Here is a 20,958-nt window from a genome sequence, read left to right as displayed (position 1 = left end):
ACATGAAATATTTAATTAAATGAAATAAAGTATAGAGTTAGAATTCTAATTCAAGATATCTATTCTAACTAATACCATCATGTCAAATCATCACTAATTGTATAAAAAATTTAAACCGATGAAAATATGTATATTTAATTACTTATATCATATTCTTAACAACGTATAATTAAATATTGTCATGTGGTGATGACACGTAAGTTATTAATAACTAATTAAATAATTAAACGGGCCGGGATGTTTATAATAAGCAGGGTAACTTTGCGGAAATGATCTCTAATTGGTAAAATATTATGGGGTCAGCAAGCTCCCAGCTCCCATATATGATCATTTTATAAAATATGGTGATCAGAGTGGGCACGTATATATATATATTTGGGTGGTTTCTGGAACAAAATCACGTGTGAAGGAGGGGTCCAGATTCCAAAACGAAGCAAAATGAGCCGAAGAGATATCATATAAAACAGGGAGAACGAATTAAGGATCGAGACTCCTATGCCAGTTTTCGTTTTCCAATGCCCGGCCTTTGATCTATCTACTTTGGTGGACAGACGTTGCGTAATGATCATGACCATGCAGTACCCTTTTCTGTTTTGGCTGGGCTCGAGATTTGTTCTAACATCTAATATATTCATAATCATAACCAGAAAATAGTAATGTATAAAAATAAATATTTGTAACGAATTATTTACGACGATAACGATTATTTATGATAAAAATAAATTTATTTTGATAAAAAATAATTATTTTTATAAGAAATAACTGATCACAAATATCAATTTTCTTGTAGTGACGTGCTAGCTAGCTAACATAAAGTGAAAAATAATGTAGCCTGTTTGGCATTTTGCTATGAATTATCTAATCAAGTTGTTTGAGATGAAAATAATTATTTGTGTTTAACTATTTTTATTAAATTTTTTGGAGCAAGCTGCATTTTTTTTTTTCTGATCCTAACAAAACATGGTTGAATTATGTGATTCTTGGTGGTTTTGTTCGTGCCCACGTATCAAAACATATGAAATAGTAAACTCGGATGAAGAGTATCTTACTGCATGCATGGGAGTGGTTAGAACCTCAGATGTCAGACACGGATCGATTTCGCCAACCATTCCCCTAAAAATAATGGAGATCGGTGTGTACGTGCGTAGTACCCTTGTCGTCCACGACTCATGACAAGATAATCACTCACTACCTCTCACCATCTATATATTATGGAAATATCACTTCCCAATCCATTAATTACGTAAGAAAAGCATACTTATGTTCATGCTATATAGTACGATCGATTACAATTATTATTGCATTATTTTCTTAGTCAAACCAAACCATTGTATTATTTCTTGCCTAGCTGTAGCTTCGGATTCATAGCTAGGTTAATGAATTCCTGGCCTAAGATGTGTCTTTGTCTTTGTCTTTGTCTTTGTTCTCTTGTAGCCATGTGAGATGTCCCTCCTTTGTTTTATTCTAAAATATATACCAACAATTTTATTTACAGGCCGGCGTTGATAACACATGTAGTAAAATAATTACGTGGTATAATTTAATTTTAAAGATAAATTTTAAAATTTAAATTTTAGGGTATTTCTCATCTTGGAGCATGGGTTTTTTCTACCTTAAATCCAAAAAGCTAGCTAAAACCAAGAAATATATATATTCTATAATTAATTAACGTAAAACATACCATCCATATAATTTAAGGAAAATGTTAAATATATTTAAGAAAAAATTATAAAAAATTTATTTTTCTACATTTTAATTAAAATAAAGTTTATAAGTAAAATTATAAGTATACGTAACACCACTCATAATTTAAATAATAAGATTTAATTTGCCATAAATATAAGGCCTAAACTATAAAACGAGATGTCATAACAGATTCAATTCACAATCACAACTTTGTTATTCTTCGGCCCAACGTTGGTTTGGGTACGAACAAAGACCGTGGAACATCATCATTGGGCCCGAATCAGCCTCCACACTTGGGGCAAGGTTAGCCTGTCAGCAGTTAAAAGTATGTTAAACCCTAGAATCAGGGTTCTGAAGTTTTGGTACCTTTAATGGCGTTCCTTCTGGACTTTGTATTTATATATACGCTTCCCTCAAGTTTCTTTCACTCAATCCGTAATTTGTTATCCAACAGAAAATAAATCTGCAGTCGCAGTGAATTCTTTCGGCTTTCCATTTTAATTGTATCTTTTGTTTTTCATATTCTTCACCATAAGAGTTGATTTTTCTTCAATAAAGAATCGAGATGTCCCAAAATAATTCTCAAGCCGGCATAATTCAAAACCCTAGAGTAACCTGGGAAGGTTGCAGTGTCTTGCTCGACATCAATGATGGCGACCGTTTGGTTTTTGCTCGTCTCTCGGCCGCTTCGTAAGTCCTATTTTTTCTTTCCTCGTACAAAAGTTGTTTTTCTTTTCCATATAAACTTATTTGGCATCGATAAAGACTTGGGTGATTTTGCAGGACACTCAAACTTGGGAATAAGAACTTCTCTCTGCAGCCCCTGATTGGCTGTCCTTTTGGTTCTTCTTTTCAAATCGAGATCGGAGACAAAGGGCCGTTTTTGTCTCGCTTTGTTGCCTCCATAGAAGGTTTGTTTGTAATCTGCATTGACTTTCTTACGACTCCAAATAATGAATTCGATACCTTTTTACTGTCTTCATCTGAAGTCCTTCACTTGCCACTTTGATGTCGAGTTCTCCAGGGAAAATAACTTTTTTATATAAGAAAGAACAGATAGCCGCGACGTTTAGGACGCGATAAAATGCTCTGTTCTTAAGTTGTCTTATTCTGGAATGAAACCACCCCATTTTGTCCTCAGATATAGCCACAGCGTATGGTACACGATTGCATGTCTATGACAGTTGATGGTTAAAGACTATGTATTTTGCCCCCTTTGTTTCCCTTCCTCTTCTCAATCAAAACTTTCCTTTCACTTCTTTATGGAGAATTCAACCAGAATGAGAAATGGTTTATATTCTTTACTCTCATTTTATCATTTTATTTAGCCATTGTATTCTTCTCTCTTCTCATACAACTAGCTATGGATTAGTGGATGCAGTATTGTAGGTATATTTTTTCGTTACTGTAGTCTAGAACTCTATCTCTGTTTTTCATGTTTGTGACGTTTAATATTTTTCTTTTTCTCTTTGTTATAAATTTCCTCACATATTTTAGCTGTAGGTCCTTGTTCGTTCTTCTGGCCTCATTTTGTGCATCTTTTTGGTTGAATTTCTTGGCAGGCAATAATGCTCAGGAGAAAGAGGACTTTGAATCACAAGAAATATCCAAAGATAATCGAGCGTTAGTTGATAATAATAAAGCCCAAAGCCTAACCTGTGAAGATATAGATGCAATGAGAAGGTGAGAACATCATGCCTGAAGTTTTCTGCCAATGTTGTTGCTTCATGCTGTTACTTCTAGGTTTCTACTGAGGTGAGTTCATGCATGTCACATATAATATAGAAGGATCTTACGATAAACAACCTATAGGGACATCTGCTGAGTGAAAAATCTACTAGTTACAAGTTTTTGTTTCGTTTTTTATATTTATCTCAAGAAATGTTGTGTAATGCTTGCTATTTTTCTCACAGACAGGGTGCAACAGGTGATGAAATAGTTGATGCTCTTATTAAAAATAGTGCTACATTTGAAAAGAAAACACTTTTCTCACAGGTACGTTAGAGAATGAAATTTTCAAACAGTGTTTATTTGGGAGAAAAGCTGATTTTAGAATGTTTTTTTTTATAAGCACTGATTTTATAATGTTTGTAGGAGAAATATAAGCTTAAGAAGCAGAAGAAGTATGCACCCAAAGTTCTTTTGAGGCGCCCTGTTGCTCGAAGGTATTTGCTTTGTTCGAGATATTTTATTTGCTGACATTGCTTTGTTCGAGATAGTTTGTGGATTTACATGCTGCCATTCCCTAACAAGCCTCTAGCATTTTCTTTTGAACTCTATGGCTTTACCTTAGGCAAAAGATGAATACCCAGCATTAATAAATTCCTCCTAACTGTTGAATGACGTCAACAAACTTGTGGTAGGCTTTGTGCAATTAAGAGGAGCCAAGCCAAGCTTTAGTTGTTCAAGCTTAACTTATAAAAGACATAGTGTTCAAGCTTGACTTGTTATTGACTTCAGCTTTGCCTTTTCTCCATTTGATGTTAGTTAAGCTCAAGATATGAGCTTAATCTCAAGATTGAGCTAAGCTCATCTAATCTACATTTTGAGCTGAGCCAAGCTTAATCTCAAGATTGAGCCGAGCCAAGGTTTAATGTCGAGCTGCTTGTGAGTTTGATGAGTCAAGCTATATCTACATTCAAGCTTGTCCCATTTGAAAGACAAGCTTGAAATTGAGGGTTGAGTGGCTTGGTTCATATTCCTCATGACTGTAGTGGAGTATTTCCTATAAATGGAAGCATAAGTTAATAAACCAGTCAATTATCATAGTGCATTAGGAAATTGAAGAAACATTTTGTTATTTTTGTTTAGTTGGGATGAGGATATGGGGGACATTGGCATTTATGATTGGGAAGATTGGCTCTGTTAATTTCTTTAGAATTATTTTGATGACTTAAGTCAATTTCTATTTTCTGACTTGTGTTTTTTCCCCAGCATATGTGAGGCATACTTCAAGAAATACCCTGCAAGAATTGGGTAATGATTCATGTTTTTTCCTCATTCACATGATAAAATGAGTGGACTATTTTTGTACTTGAAATCAAAATCTTGAAAGGTAGCTAACCGGACTGATGAAAAATTGTGGAATCAGTCTATGAAGCTATGATATATTTTCAATAGGCAATCAAATTAACTTTACAGATTTCATATTCTGCTCTCCAAAACTATTGTTTAAACTGTTATTTTGTTCTTTTTTTAGTTGAAATAGTCCATTGAGAATCTCATAACAGTTACAGCACTTGCATATATGAAAAACCTGGAGTTAAAAAATAATTTGGAAAGACCATGTCTTTCTTTCTTATTTTTTACTTCTGTTGATTAATGTGACAGTTAGCTTTCCAAGTTTTTTTTTTCTTTTTTTTTTTTTTTTTTTTTTGGGGGGGGGCTTCTCTTCTATACTTCTTGCTATTTATTCCTGTTTTCCTGTGAATCAGATTCTTGCGCGTGGATACATTATCTCTTCTGCTTTCCATGGCTAATGTTTCTGCAAATTCTGATGTTCTCGTAGTGGATATGGTTGGTGGCCTTCTAACTGGTGCTGTGGCAGAACGTTTAGGAGGTTTTTCTATGCTGAAGCTCTTAAATTGGGTTTCATTATCTGGATTTGGAATTTGCGTACTAAGCGAAAGTTTAGAACAATGAAAATGAATATCAGCCTAAAAGATTGAATAAAAGAGAAAAGAAATCACAAACTAAACGTGGAGTTCTTTCTTTTAATTAGATAGATACTCTCCCCATCCCCCCCCCCCCCCCCCCCCCCCCAAAAAAAAAAAAAAGAAAAGAGATCATAGCACGGACTAGAAGTTCTTCCATTAATACGTGAAGTTCTTTCATTATCTGGATTTACTCACATTAACACATTTACATTTTTTACATCTCGTTTTGGTAACATTTCAAAATGCTACTTTTCCTGATAGCATGGACTAGAAGTTCTCCCAACATTTGTCTGCATGCTCCATTTTAGAGTTGGATCTATATAGTCTTTGCTGTCTGCAGGAAATTTCTTTGTTATGGTTGACTCATTTATTGAGAGCGATTTTTGCATATATTCTTGGTTGTTGAATGATTTGTCGGTGTGACAGGCACTGGTTATGTTTGTGGCACATATCTCGGAGGTACACCCTATCCTATGGATATAGTAAGAATATTTAACTTCAGCGATGAAGTTTGTAATAGGTAAATTTAGCTTTGAGTTCTTCCATATCTTGGAGTTGCCATTACTTGTGGTTCTTTTTTTCCCTTATTGGAAGCAAGTTATCACCATGTTGCTGAGTACTACATTTTTTTTTTCTTTTTATTAAATTTATTTGGTCCAGGATTGTACGGTCTGCTCTCACTGAGCTCTCTTTAACCCCGACCGTAACTCTTGAACAAATTCACCAGCAGGAAAATGAACTTAACATGGAATGCCTGTCAAATGTAAGTGGGCTCTGACGTATTGCTCATATATTTTGTTTACAGTCCCCTGATTGTGTCATAAGATTGATTTGTGCAGCCTCAAATGTCTTCATCAGTCAGCATGGAAGAAATTTCTCCATCTGAAAAGGAGGTCTCAGTTCCTGTACCTGAGAATGCCGTTTCTCTTGTAAATAAAATGGGCAAATCTACGAAGGCTGGAAATAAGGCTTCTCGACAGGCCATTGAGTTGTGGAAGGAAAATGGTTTCTCTAGGTATCTACACATTTAACCTTTGGCTTACTAGTTGAAGGAAGCATTTAATTGACGGTTCTTTCAAAAACATGCAGCCTAATAATTGCCGCGCCAGAGCTTGATATTTGGAGCCTGCTTCAAGATATTTGGCCACTTCTATCAAATTCAGCTCCTTTTGCGATTTATCATCAATATCTTCAGGTCAGTCCTCTGAACTCTTGGTATTGATATATTTTTTACTATATTGTTCGTTCTTTTAGTCACCTGTTTTGGGATGCTGATTCTTGTAATCCAAAAAAAATGTTTACACATTTAACTCACCAGAAGTATGCCATGGATCTTCTAAGCCGCCATGGATGCTTCACAGGTTGCCCCATGTGACTCCAGCTTAATGCCAAGCTGTATTCTCATGATGGTGAGCTGCTATCAGATTTGGAGTAGTTGAGGAAAAGAATTTCCATGATCAACTCCAAAATATGTGGAGTAATATTACAGTGATATTTTTTTTCTTTTTATTGCTAAACAAAATTTTATTGAGCATAAAATAGACAAAGGCCCGAGTATACGGGACATATACAAGAGCATTGCTAATTACAGTGATGATTACTAATCAAAGAAAATATTACAGTGATAATTGTGGCACAACAATCTCTGTAGATTTTTATATCTGAAAGGCTTGAGCTAAGTTTACCAACAGTTCATTTGCAACTATTATGAATGAAATGAGCCTGCAACTTCCTCTCATGGGCATGTAACTCTTGAATTGGTTTATAGTGATTTGGGTTAATAGATTGTAGCTACTGCACACCCTTAATATTGATTTGGTTTCTCATTTCTTAGATGGGCCATTAGCACACATCCTGTGCACACAATTTCTCATTAGTCATCTTAAAAAATTAATTTGATTCAGGGATAGGAATTCATTTACTGAGAGGAGAAGAATCTAAACTACTACTTCTGTTTGAATGCAGCCTCTTGCAACTTGCATGCACAACCTGCAGCTTGGGAAAATGGCAATTGGCTTGCAAATTTCAGAACCTTGGTTGCGTGAATATCAGGTATTCTGTTTGGTTTTGATGTACATTAGTTTGGCAGTTCTTGTTTATGATCTATACCTATTGCAGATGTGTTGAATTAAATATTCATTGTTCAAATCTTCCAGAGCAAAAGAAGTTTTGGAGATTTCTTATGTGGCAAGAATCCATTTTAATATTATAATATTCTTTGCCCAATTCACATAGTTTTTATGTGTTGGTGTGGATGGGTGAGTGTGTGTGTGTTTTGTGTGTGTGTGTGTGAGAGAGAGACTGTCACAGGCTAAGTGTGGGATGCCGTAGGACGATGCCATGGCCTAAACAAGCAAAGGATGCAGAATTTTGACAAACATTTAGGTTCTTCCTTTTGGAGTGGGATGTTGCTGCTTTAAGAAAATAGTATCCTACATTTTGTTGTATGTTACTAGTCACCTAGTATTGTGGTAGTGGAAAATATTATGATGTATAGAACCCAGTAAGGGGTCTTTCTTTTAGAATTGTACAATGCTTCCAGGAAAAGATCCATCATTCATCTTGTTTAGTTATTGGCTACATAGATCGCAGATGCTGTTCGTATGTATGACATGATGCTGAGTTTTATACATTGGCAGCTTCCTCATTTTGTCACAATGATTGGTGTCTGATATTATCATGCAAGGGAATACGTGGAATGTAGTTCTTCAAATGAGATTAGGAAGCTGCCTTTTGACCTACCTCTTAATATTGACAATTTTGTAGGTGCTTCCATCAAGAACTCATCCATGCATGCAAATGAATGCATTTGGTGGATATATTCTTAGCGGGACTAAAATATGTAGCAGCTAATCCCGGCTACAAAGGAGCTAAATTGCTCAGTTCTTGGCCATTTGCTCGTGTTGCTTCGTCACTGGCATGGAAAACAGATATCTGTGGAATGTACACTAGCTTTCATTTTCTGTAAACTTGCAACTGCTGCATTTTTTTCTTGCATGGTTGCGTTCTGGTGGACATTCTATTTGCTAGTTATGGCGGTTTTCAGTTTCAACTTATCATAATGTCCAGTTGCTCCAGTATTTATATCTAGTCGTGCACTTGAATTATCCGACAATGTACAACACATTTTGTCTCCCCATTTTTTTCCCCTGGGTCTAGGAGTTAGGACCATGTACAATGGAATGATCTGATAATGTTCCTTTTTAAGATTTTAGAAGCCACGTTAGGTCTGGTCTGGCTTTGGTTTTTAAAGTTAATGAAAGCTCAATTCAAGAAGGCTGCCATGTTTCTTGTTCGGCCAGGTTATGTTTCAACAAGATTGCTGTTCTCATCTCTCTTTGGGTTTCCTTCGATGGGACGTTTAGTTAAGATAATCTTGCATTTTATTCAGCAGTCACATTTTCAGGAATGTGTTTGGATTTGGGGAATGTGATTAAACTTACATATTAGAATAATTATGAATTTAATAGAAAACCTATAAATTTGAGATTCACATGTTTTAACACATCCTGTATGAATAAATTCCAAAATAAACTTGTGTTTTTTCCCAAAGAGGCATGAAATTGTTGGGTCGTGCTACTCTCAATTCTTAGTGCTGGATGTGACCACTAGTTTATTCTTTTTTTTAAAAATATTTTTTAAATATTTAAAGAACACAAATTTATTAGTGGCAAAATAATGCTACATAAAATTATGGAGTGTCTAAGCGTCATATAATCGTTTTGTTAAATAATAGTCTATTATTAAAAAATTATTTTTTTTTATGTGAGTCTCGTATTTATTCATTTTTTTAAAGTGATTGTACGGCTCTTGCGTAATTCACAACTGCAAATATCATTTCTCTTTCAAAATTGTTTCATTTAAAAATCTAAAAAACAGTAAATAAAAAAACTTGGGGAACGAACATAATGTAAACTATGTTTTTTTTTTTTTTTTTTTCCTTTTCCAAATTTATCTTTTTTTTTTCTGGTTATTCATTTGCTTTCTACCGGATCATAGCTTGTTCATTCGATTTTTGCTACGAAATTAAATAAGTAATTAATTTTACAAATGGCCGCAACGAAATAAGAAAAACACATTAAAAAAAATAAAAAAAAAATACCACATTTTCGGGATTAGGTAACAACAAGTGGAAACTGGACCAATTCGCGAGAAGATAAGGTGGTCTAGTGAGGAAACACTAGACCAATTCGGGATTAGAAGTTTTATCTGAATTGCTAAAAAGTTAAAAAAATAAAGATTAACATAAAAAAAATCAAAAACTGGGGGTAAAATATCTCGTAGCTAAGATAAATCAAACCTAGCTCATCAAAGTGCTCTAATTAAAAGGTATCGGAATAAGAAAGAAAGAAGAGATAAAAGAGAAGACAACGAATGAATAAGGAAAAAGAATATGCAGATAGAAAAGAAGGTGGTGACGGAAAGGAAAGAAAAATGAGAAATGAGAGAAAAGTAAGACACTTAAGCGATGAGTAGAATAAAATTATCATTCTTCATCACTCTCAATGCCAAGATAAAAATGAATAACAGAACGAGAAAGTAGATTTCTTCTTGAACTTCTTCAATTTCATGACAAGAACTTTAGAGAGAAGATTTTTTTCAGAAATAGCTCTACAATTTTTATTATACAGCGAGAATAAAAGTTTATTAGAGATTGTAAAACAATTATATTATAATAAATTTATCCTCAAACGATTTGTGAATATAAGCATTAACAGATGATTTGACAGATTTGATGAGAATAAGAATAGAAGGCATAATAAATTCACTCAAAAATACGAAGAAAAGTGAATTATTTAGTTAGTACATGAACCGACCTTCAGAATATACAAATCCATTTGTTTTTGTTGCACTGATTGTCAAGACCGAGTGCTAGAATGCGAAGCTTCCGTCCTTGAAATTTTCCTTTCCTGAATCTTATGGACCGTTGCCGGGTCACAATCTCGAATCTTTTAGGGCTTGCACGTAGAGTGAGATGAAATGAGATGAGATGAGAATTTTATAAATTGTCATAAGATAGTTTATAAATAATATTGAGATAGTTTGAGTTGAGTATTTTTTGAGTTTTAAGAAATGAGAGAAAAAAAAAGTTGAATAAAAAATATTATAAAGTTAAAATATTGTAATAATATAGTTTATAATATTATTTTTATTTGTAGATTTGAAAAAATTTGAATTGTTTTTTATTTTTTATTTGAAAGTTTGAAAAAATTGTAATGATTAGTTTAAAAAAGTTGTAATGATTAATTTAAAAATTTTGTATTTAAATTATGTTTAAGAATAAGATGAGATAAAATGAAATGAGATTAGATAAAAAAATTATGTCTCATTCCAAACCTGCCCTTAGAGTTTTAATGGATAGGTCACATCGTATGATGTTTGTTAGAATAAAAAATATATTATAATTTTTTAATACTAAATTTAATTGTTAGAATTTAGTATTTATTATTAACAATTATTGATTCATTAGTGTCTAATTACCCAAGTTGCAGGTATATTTTCCATTTTGCTCTGCGTATAATTTACCAACTTAACAACTAGATGATAATAATAATAATAATAATAAAAAGAACTCGTCTTATTACCTGCTTCTTGTTTCAAAGGGAGAAGATATATGTTGACATTGCTGAACGACAACCCTGACACTAAGCTTGACAAATTTACTTCACATAACAAGTCTACATAGACTTGTGTCTTTCGAGTGCTGGAAAGGTTCAGAGGAAAAAAGCATTTGTAATCTGTCAGGACTCGGACATCCTAAATTCAGTTTCAATTTTATCCTGGTATAACTAATCATATTTTTTTTCTGTGGTTTTAGGACGTGGTCTTTCAAACTAAAAGGATAGTGCCATCATGGCCCTAGTCCTAAAACAATACGTCTTCTAAACAAAAGCATATATCAATAAATTTAAAAAAGCCTTCGAAACCTAAGTCTGCTTCCACCAACTTTCGACGACGAAACTTACATGCATTAGCCTGATGATACGCCTCCCAACCCTCCAACGCACGCTAACATTAACAAAATCACCTTTTATCCTCATTCCCAATCATTCGCGAGTTGCACCTGTCAACAAATCATCAAAGAATGAAACAAGAAATGGAATTGAAGCTAGAAAAACAACAGATTTACATCATCGTTCACATCACATTTCAATACCCATTATTGTCCACCTAGATGAAATGCTAGTTCTGCATGATAAAAATTGGAAAACAGCTAACTTTCATTCTTTGGGGATTTCCCAGCAGAACGGGCTTTCCTCAATCGTCCACGTGTAACCCGAATGGCTTCTTCCATTACAGTTTCTTTTGGGGCAGGATTTGTGTTCTCATCATTGGAAGAAGAAGGCGCTACTTCAATCTGCATTGTTTCAGCTTCAGTTGGTGTAGCTTCACTGGTTGTTTCGGGTGCAGCGGTTGCTTTTTGCGTATTCACACCTACTGCAGCAGGAGGTCCTTTAGGCTCTTGTGCACGACCAACCTCTTCCGCTACCTCCTTTTGGTGTTGGTTGGAAGATGTACTAGAAGAGGGAGATGGTGGTTCTTCAGTCTCTGGTTGTACTGGGCTAGCTGCTTGTCGATTAGAGGTAGCAGGGGTTTTGCCAACCCTGGCACTTGGTTGTTGTGGCTGTAATTAGAAGTAATAAATTGTTTAAAACAGGGTAAAAATGAATAGTAACATAATGTATGATGCAGTTTAAAGGGATAAACCAGAAAGGCAACATTAACAATAAAAAAGAATAGATTATCTTGCACAGGGTTTTAATTAGATTCAAATATACAAGTATTCAAATTGGATTCAACATTGCTTATAAATTGAAAAAAAAGGATTCCCCATTCACTTGCTGTGGATGATACATACGTGCAATACTTTGTTTTTAGAACAACAGCAAGCATAACAGTATTGGTGACCCACTTCAACCTCACAACCAAAAGCATACAAAAGTAAAAAGGAACAGTGTCCTGTCAAGCATTTTTGGTAAATCACTTATCGAAGATAAAAAGTATTTTCGATAAATAGTCACAGCTCATCAAGGAAAACAATACAAATCTACCATGTAAAAGATAACATCACTCCAAGAAAATATTCACTTGCCCAGCAGAAAAATTTACGGTCCACAAGAAAATCATGATAAAATGGCAATGAAAAAAAAAACGAAGGCCTTGCTTATTGCGTTACACTGAGCACTTCATTTTCTTTTTCTTTCAATTGGGGAGAAGGTGTGTTCTACTTGGTTATAAGTTTAGACAATAGTTACCAAACACAAGCTACGAGACAAGGTATAAAAAAAAAGGCAAAACAAATCCAAAATCACACTTGTAAAAAACTACCTGAGAAGGACGAGGCCGTGGTGTTGATTGTGCAGCGACATACTGCAAAATATCATATATTCTGGTCTGACCATAGCTTGCAGCTCTTTGCCAATACAAAACTGCAATATCTCCAGCCCTAGTCCTCAGTTCTAATAAGTTCCGATCAATCTCAGTCTCATGCTTTGCAAGATATGGTCTAAAGAATGAATCATACACATACGTTGTTCCCTGTCACAATTACAAAATAGTCAGTAAAGGAAAGAGGGGAAGTATGGTAAAGGAAATCAAATATTTAGATAACTGTTTAGTTTCTAAAGAATGCCAAAAAGAAAGCACCTTTGTTTTTGGGTACCACAAATATATAAAGAATGCCAACTTCGCTTCACTATACATTGGAACCCTTCAAGAAAGTTGGACAAACAAAATTACCATACAGATAGATTTATCTAAGCATGAAAATTGTTTCTTTGTCCACATTAGCATCTTACCAAGAAATAAAAGCATCTCCAAATCTCTCGCAAACTGTCAAAACTGCCACCAAAATCCTGCAATGTACGGGAATAAAAATAACTGTCACTATTATTTGCACACTATTTTCAGCACAAAATGGCAATCTAAAACATACCAATACTGGCACCAAAAGAGAAGTTGCTCGATCTCCAGCTTATTCTTTTCGACAGTTTTGTAGCACTCATAAGCTGGATAAGCATAGCCGAAAATCAATCTGCCAACATGTAACAAGTGATTGACTTTTGACAATCAACAACAATAGAACTAAAAAAAAAAAAAATGAGAGAATGAGTTGCAGAGTCACATACACAAGCCCTCTAGTGAGAAAGGATCCTATCATTTTGGATATACCTAACACATTCAAAGAAACAAACTAGCTAAGATAAATAAGGCGGCTTAAAACACATCTAATAGAATCATAAAAATAAGCTGTTAAATCTAAGGAACAGAATAGTAGCTCATTGTTCTCTAAAGCAAATATGCAATATTTATAGCAACATTTTTATAGGTTTTTTTTTAATAGGTATTTATACCAACATGACTGCAGAAATTATGCTATTAATATATTTGCTTGAAGTCTTACAGCAATGGTGCAGATATAACATTGATACATAAGGCGACTATGGCAGATGAAGACCCTATAGACAGAGACAAGGCTTGTAACTCAGTATCAGCATTCCTTGAATTGCTTACAACGAAATCAATTACTATTTCTTCGAAGGTAACACATATATTCCGTGTCTTTGAACTTGCAGCCTAGCTTCTACCATACAAATTCAGGTTTTGCATTCCCCAAAACAAATTTAGGGCAAGCTCTCTCTTTCCTCCCACCCAAAATTAATGGAAGCTGAATTCAACTAAGATAAATGATTAAATCAAGCTTCGCCAATCAGATTTTGGCACTCACTAGATCATAAACCTCAGAAATGTTTCACTAAACCTAACACAACAACTTAGCCAAGTTCAGGAGGCCCGTTTAAGAGCCAAACCACGTAAAATCCTTTGAGGATCCCGTTTTCCTTGCTCTTCCTCAAGTCTCTCCGCAGCAAAAATATGCGTAAATGCATTATACAAATGGAAAACTAGATTCTCCAATAAAACACTTGGGGAAAAAAAACAAAGCCAAAAATAATCACACGGAACAACCACCAAATAACCAAGAAACCGTATGAAACAAACTTCAAGCAGATTTAATAAAAAAGAAAGAAAGAAAGAAAGAAACTCAAACATAATCAGATTCAGACAAGTAAAAGAAGACGATTTACAGAAAAACCTATTAATAACCTTAAAATAAACCGAAAATGCACAATAGCAAGAAATTTTGAATTTAAGATATCTCATAAACTATATGCTCCAATTTCCAAGGTTGTTTCCAAACGCTCAAATATTAAAAAATAACGAGGGGCACGGTTTAATTTCAGAGAGAGAGAGAGAATGAGCATGAGAAATCGATTACTACCTCTTGATTATTTTCCTGGAATAGAAATGGTGAAATCCAAACAAAATTTAAAAAAAAAAAGGTGTAAATGGAAATGAGGAAGCTAATCCGAAGCAGTTGACGAACAACGAAGCTGAGGAATGCTACGAGATCTTTGTGAGGACAAATCGGCGCCGCCGTAATGCCACGGCTGGCCGTTGCGATCTCGGCGGTGAGTTATCTATTTGAGAGAGAGAGAGAGAGAGATCTTCCGTGCCGTTTAAATTTTGTTGTCCCGTCGTATTTTTGTGCTAACATTTATCGCCGCTCTCACTCTCTCTGTGTCACGGAATTGTTTGTTAGGGGGTTTAATTGCATTACTTTACAACTCAATTAAAATAATAGCAATAAATTATTGCTATTATTGTTTGATCAAAATAATAGTAATAATTATTACTTTAATTGCATAAGAGTGGGGTTGGATAAGTTGGATCTATCTTGTTTCTTTTTTGTGTTTTGTTAGAGAATATGTAATTATGTATACCCTGTCCAAACTCCTAATTATCATGTAACTAACTATGTGGCTCCCCATTTTGAATCATACAAGAAAGTTGATGCATGTATTATTATTTTTTCAAAAATTTTATATATAATGATTTTTACGTATTCTTTATGCACTCTATTAATGTGATTGGTTGCGTCTGATGTTATGTGATAAGTTTTTACATTAGTAGTGTGTGTGTTTCTGATGTGTTAATAAGTTGATTTGAAGATAGACTTTTTTATTAAGTGAATTCGTTTCATTGATATGGGATACAATAACCACCATAGAATCATAGAGAATTTTATATAAAATTAACCTAACTAGTTAGGTTAAGATCAAGCTTATTGTCCAATTCAAGTACACCATATTTAGACTCTATTTGGATGCAAAAACAGTTTAATCTCATCTAATCTCATTTCATCATTACAATTTTTTAAAATTTTCACATAAAATATAATAAATTTTTAATTTTTTTAAATTTTAAAACAATAATAAGTTTAAAAAATAATATTTTAATAATATTTTATTTAATTTTTATCTAAAACTATCTCATCTCATTTCACTATTTAAACGGAACCTAAGAATATGGCGTGGCTATTGTTGGCTGTGATAAGAGGAAAAAGCGAAAACCCTCGATGTTTCATTAGGAATTGGGTTATTCTCATAAGGATTAACGAAAAAAAAAATAAAAATAAAAACCAACTTAAGCATCAATGTGCAGGCAATCAAAATGGCGCCCAATAGTATGATAATTTGAAAATTAAATTAGATCGAAATGGTATGATAATTTGAATCCTTCTCGAGAATTAAAAAAATAAAAAATAAGTGGGTTATATACCGTTTTGTCGTTTGCAGAAAATTGGGAAACCGGATTAATTACTAAAAACATAGGAGTGGTATTTATGTGAATTCGGTAGAGATAGAGAGGGCTATGAGACAAAAGGTCTAAAAGGGGTGACAAAATATAAGTGCAAGGGACGGGACAATGATAAGACGCCGATTAGCGGCTAATAAATAAAGAAAAGAAAAGAAAATTGATCGTTATGGATAAACAGGAGGTGGCCGAGCTCGGCAATTGTCAATTTTTATTAGGAGTGGGGTCCCTAAAGTTAACGTTAGGCTAAGGTTTTATTTCAAAAAACAATTGTGGGCTGGGCTCCAACAGATCTAATTATCTTTTCTTTTTTTTTTTTCTTTTTTTTTATAATAATATATTAGATTTGATGGTGCATGTTCTTTGTGATGATGCTATCTTGTGAATTTATTGATTTGAAAATTTTAACTGTAAACAATTTTACTTACTAATACGTGCATTTATTTAATATAATTGATGTAAATTTTATTAAAAATAGTATTAATTTAAATTTAAAATATAAAGATAATAATATTAATACGTAGATTAATACATAAATTTATTTGTACATGACAAAACTCTTATTGATTACTTATTAGAGGAAAGTCTTAATTATAATGAATAGACTAGTAAAAGGTATACATGTGTAAAAAACAATTGTAACGGATGAGTTGACTATCAGTGAACAATCCTAATGGGACTGCCACCCTTTTACATCACCTACCATCCTTTTACTATTCCTACCAACCCAAAAAATCCTGATGTCAAAAACAAGGACTGCAAACTTTGTCAATAACATACATGTCCAAACAATAAAAATGCATGTGTTGGAAACTGAGAGCATTATTCCCAATTTTAGAGCACTCTCAATGTGTTGTGTAAAACTCATATTTCTATCAAATTTACAAAAATTAGACTAGAAGTACCGTCCAATGAATGATGTATTTTATCTGTAATTTCCAGTTTGTTACAGTATTACTGCTACATTTAGCTTGTATTGTTCACCGTTGTATATCATTTTAAAATCATTTCTCTCTCATTTATGTATTTTCTTCTCCAATACCAAAATTCACTTTATTTCATTTTAACCCCTTTCAGCCTTATCTGTTTATTTCGTGCATCTTCCCTTCTTCATAGTTGGGATCTACTCGTCTTCCATTAATTACAATTTGTTACTTTTTATTTTCATTATATAATCTCTTCTTTTCATTATAACTTCTTCAAAGTTATAAGTTAAACCAAAATGGAAATTAATTCAAAAAAAATAAAATAAATAATAATCCATTAGGAGTACTGCTCTAACAAATGGGGGAATTAAAATGTGCAAGATGATTCCCTTATTTGTTGTAAACAGACTTGACCTCAAACTATCTAGAAGACAGGGAGAGGAATAGAAGGTGAAAAAAGTGGCTGTGTGAGAAAAAGGGAAGCATGCGGATTCTATACGTTTCTCGAATGCTGCTACTGGTAAGTAGGCCTCCACTCTGCGGGACAAGGTGCGTCTTGTTGCATTATTTATAATTTATAACCCTATTTTTCTTTGGGTCCAACGTTAAGTTCACCCTCCTATCTCATGTGCTCCTTCATTATAATAGGTTGGTGGCCTGTCGCTCTCTTGTCTCCTCCTCTCCTCCACACACACACACTCTCTCACTCTCTCATCGAACTCCTTTTTCCATTGACCCTCCAGCTCATGCCTGATACTCCTACAATGATGGAATGTTCTCACCTTTAACCTTACCAAAAACAAATGGAATTTTATTTCTTCCATTTCAAGCAACTTCAATGCCTTTGTTACTTTACTTTTAGGGTAGCTCTTTGATCAGCTTGTCTTAAAAAATCAATAGATTAACAAATGGAAAATGACAGGGTTACTATCATTCTACTATTCATTTATTACTCTTTTTAGATTTATTTTTTTTTTAATTTTTTATTTTACTTAATGGTTAAGGAAGTGACTATTAGTAAAATTATATATTTTTTTAATTTTTTCTTAATGATTAAGTAGTAAATTGATAAGTAGTAAATTGATAGTAATAGATTAGTAACCATATCACCGCTCTTAACAAATATAGCATATTCTTAGAGACAGCCAAAGTTTTTGGTTTATATATTTTTTTTGTTCTGTGGATTTTGTTATTTACAAGCTTACGTGTAAACACATTACTTATCATATAATTTATTATCGACTTATAATTATAAAAATTTATACTAACTGATGTGACAGATTAACACATTAGTGATATATTTGATCCCTTAATAAATGAATTTACAAATATTTTTCTTGTACCGTTAAATCCGAAATTATGACTAGGAGGCATGCATTGGGCTGAAGTCTGAATCCAGGTCCAGCTGCTTGGAAAACCATAGGTATTGGTCTTGTTTTGTGACATGAAACCTTGAGCCCCTTTGGTTTTGAGGTCACAAACAGATTGGGCTAAGATAAATTTTGAGCCCACAAATGTTGTTCGAGTGATACGCCGATGTCTCACAAACTGTCTGGTGGTAAACGTTCGTCTGCTCCTACTTCCAACCCCCACATTATCCGAATCCACACACCACAGCCCCTGGACTTCAATTTTAACACCGCCTCTCGCACCGTGCGTGTCAACTGTCAGGGACGCAGACGCAGACCGCAGACGCAGACCGCAAAATTGAAGCGCGAAGCTGAGAAATGTCACTAGCACCTTCGCTCCCTCGTTTCCACTCTCCCTTTCTTCGTCGCCCTCTCAAGCTCTCTTCCACCACTTCTTTTCTCCCCTACAGACCCGCGAGCAGAAATCAACGCTCCCCAGCGTCTTATCCATGCATTCGAGCTCTTGATCTCGATCAAAACACGGTTCTTTGTCCACCCACTTTCATGTTTTATTATTGGCATTCCTTTTTTCTCTCTATAACGTGAGCGTTGCAGTGACTTGGGAAATATCGGGTTCAGGTAGTGGCAATATCGGTTGGGCTTGTGAGCGTTGCAGTTGGGATAGGCATTCCAGTCTTCTATGAAACCCAAATTGATAATGCTGTAAGTGCTTTTTACCTCGCCCCCTATCTTCTAGAATATCCATAAAATTGCGATGCTAAATGGGTAATCCTGTTTTGTTTTGACCTGATGGAATTTTGAGGCTTTTCTATATGGCTGCAGGCACAGCGAGAAAACACTCAGCCATGCTTCCCCTGCAGTGGCACCGGCGCGCGTAAGTAAATAGTCAATTGATTTCAATTGTGAATTGTCTGTTTTGGTAAAACATGGGTGGAGAGATTGTAAATAGAATCCTCGTCGGTCTGTTTTTTCCTTTCAAGTATACTATCGGTTCAAGCCAATTGAATGCTTGAGCAGCTACGGATATTTGTAAATGCCCTTGAATGCTTTGACTAAACAAACTGTTTCACTTTTCCTAGTTTAATGGACACGGCACTAACTCTTTGTAGCTGGATTTTAGTTCTAAAATACATTACCAGGTTGGCTCAATTGGGCAAACTCACAATCTGGTTACCAAATAGTTATAAAAGGAAGGGCAGTTATTCAACTGCAATTCCATATGGAACTCACAAATTTTTAGGCAACATTAAGCTAATTGAGATGACACTGGGAGCAGTCATAGGGTTTGTTAATATGATTGTCTATGATGCTTGCCATTTTGAACTAGCGATGGCTGTTTCAGATCTTTACTCTCATAAAAATGATGTCCTCCCAGAGAAATGCAGATTTTGCACAGGAACTGGCTCAGTGACAGTAGTGCTTGGTGGGGATGAGAAGGAAGTCTCTCGATGCATCAATTGCGATGGCGTCGGCTCATTGACATGTACCACATGTCAGGGCAGTGGTATACAACCTCGATACCTCGATCGCAGGTATGGATGTACACATCTAATGATGTTTTCATTCTCCTGCACAACCATTAAAATGGAGCAGATACAGATACTAAACTTTGTTAGATAGTTTTGATTACAATTCTCAGTTATGAATGAGGAACTGAATGGCACCTCGGAAAGGACATCGTTCAATCCCATTAGGGTGTCTGTCTGGCTTACTTGCCTAAAAAGTTATGAAGAATGTTAGAATTATATTCTCTTCATCATTTTGCATCTTTCAATGTGGTTAATGTTATATAAGAGATCAAAGCAATACAAGAGCCTTATTTAAGCAACGGGGGACTACTATTCATACACACAATTCACACACTCACATATATACTAACAAAGAAAACACTCATGATTTATTTTTGACAGAGTGATATTTTCTTTGAACAGGGAATTCAAAGATGATGACTGAGCCACAGGAAGATATAGCAGTGATTTTGATTTCAATACACTGCCTAGATAACTTATTACTCGAGGAATTGGAAGAAATCAGCATTTCCTTACTCTTATTTGTATCCACCTCTTATACATTATGCCAAATTGTTCTCCATGCCTACATCTCTAATGTACAATTCTGATTACAACTCAAAAACTATAGGACACAATAAACATACGGAAAACGTAGAAGGATGATGATTAAAAAGATGATGAATGTGAAAGCATAAATAGATCGCAAAACGTTGGGAGTCAGGACACGCTCCCATAACCGGATCGCCTCATCCATAATTTATGAAACTATGAATAAAAACTATGGCAGCAAAGATGAGAGATGCATTATCTATAAAACAAACAATTTCCACCTTAAAAAAGGGTAGAGAGCATATGAACAACCTGGTTGGCTAGAGAGAGAACTATTTTAGTAAAGAGAGATGATAGCCTTACGATCCAACTGCAATTTATTTACAACTTATTGTAAAATAATATTTTTTTTAATTTCAAACACATCAAATCAAAATTAAAATAAATATTTTAAAAATTATATTATTTTATTAGAAGGTTGTAGACAAATTGTAAAGGGGTAGGTAGTTATTTTGTCATTTCTCTCACTGGGGATATTTTGCGGACTAGCGAAAATCACTGGATCTGTTGATCTAAGATCAACGGTATCTGTCAACCCACCTTC

General features: G+C 34.3%; 3 protein-coding genes across 5 annotated transcripts; 2 read left to right on the top strand and 1 right to left on the bottom strand.

Annotated features, from left to right (window-relative positions):
• Window positions 1–1,989: 1,989 nt before the first annotated feature.
• LOC121262937 (tRNA (adenine(58)-N(1))-methyltransferase non-catalytic subunit trm6) lies at window positions 1,990–8,614 on the top strand. Of its 3 annotated transcripts, none has more exons than XR_005940181.1 (14): window positions 1,990–2,376; window positions 2,470–2,597; window positions 3,249–3,369; window positions 3,600–3,681; window positions 3,781–3,851; window positions 4,621–4,662; window positions 5,121–5,245; window positions 5,769–5,862; window positions 6,003–6,105; window positions 6,182–6,357; window positions 6,432–6,537; window positions 6,661–6,751; window positions 7,308–7,394; window positions 8,109–8,152. XR_005940181.1 is itself a non-coding variant. In XM_041165644.1 (14 exons), the coding sequence occupies exons 1-14, from the start codon at window positions 2,252–2,254 to the stop codon at window positions 8,193–8,195; spliced, it is 1,395 nt and encodes a 464-aa protein (XP_041021578.1). In that variant the 5' UTR covers window positions 1,990–2,251; the 3' UTR covers window positions 8,196–8,614. The 3 variants fall into 3 exon arrangements, 2 of the variants coding, with proteins under 2 accessions (XP_041021578.1, XP_041021579.1); XM_041165644.1 differs by having other exon boundaries at window positions 6,704–6,751; window positions 8,109–8,614; XM_041165645.1 differs by lacking the exon at window positions 6,661–6,751 and having other exon boundaries at window positions 1,994–2,376; window positions 8,109–8,614.
• Window positions 8,615–11,001: 2,387 nt separating this feature from the next.
• LOC121263063 (putative HVA22-like protein g) lies at window positions 11,002–14,924 on the bottom strand. The gene is made up of 8 exons (XM_041165847.1): window positions 14,622–14,924; window positions 13,472–13,511; window positions 13,279–13,377; window positions 13,142–13,198; window positions 12,990–13,053; window positions 12,672–12,881; window positions 11,562–11,967; window positions 11,002–11,406 (listed from the first exon to the last, which is right to left on the bottom strand). Exons 2-8 carry the CDS (start codon window positions 13,501–13,503, stop codon window positions 11,390–11,392), a joined length of 885 nt encoding a protein of 294 aa, XP_041021781.1. The 5' UTR covers window positions 13,504–13,511; window positions 14,622–14,924; the 3' UTR covers window positions 11,002–11,389.
• Window positions 14,925–18,473: 3,549 nt separating this feature from the next.
• LOC121263162 (protein SPA, chloroplastic) lies at window positions 18,474–20,385 on the top strand. The gene is made up of 5 exons (XM_041165985.1): window positions 18,474–18,816; window positions 18,913–18,996; window positions 19,117–19,168; window positions 19,670–19,826; window positions 20,226–20,385. The coding sequence occupies exons 1-5, from the start codon at window positions 18,652–18,654 to the stop codon at window positions 20,245–20,247; spliced, it is 480 nt and encodes a 159-aa protein (XP_041021919.1). The 5' UTR covers window positions 18,474–18,651; the 3' UTR covers window positions 20,248–20,385.
• The last annotated feature ends 573 nt before the right edge of the window (window positions 20,386–20,958 follow it).

This window comes from Juglans microcarpa x Juglans regia, chromosome 4S (assembly GCF_004785595.1).
Source record: "Juglans microcarpa x Juglans regia isolate MS1-56 chromosome 4S, Jm3101_v1.0, whole genome shotgun sequence".
NCBI classification, from domain to species: Eukaryota; Viridiplantae; Streptophyta; class Magnoliopsida; order Fagales; family Juglandaceae; genus Juglans; species Juglans microcarpa x Juglans regia.
The sequence above is the reverse complement of the archived record's forward strand: the minus strand, read 5'-3'. Positions and strand labels throughout refer to the sequence as shown.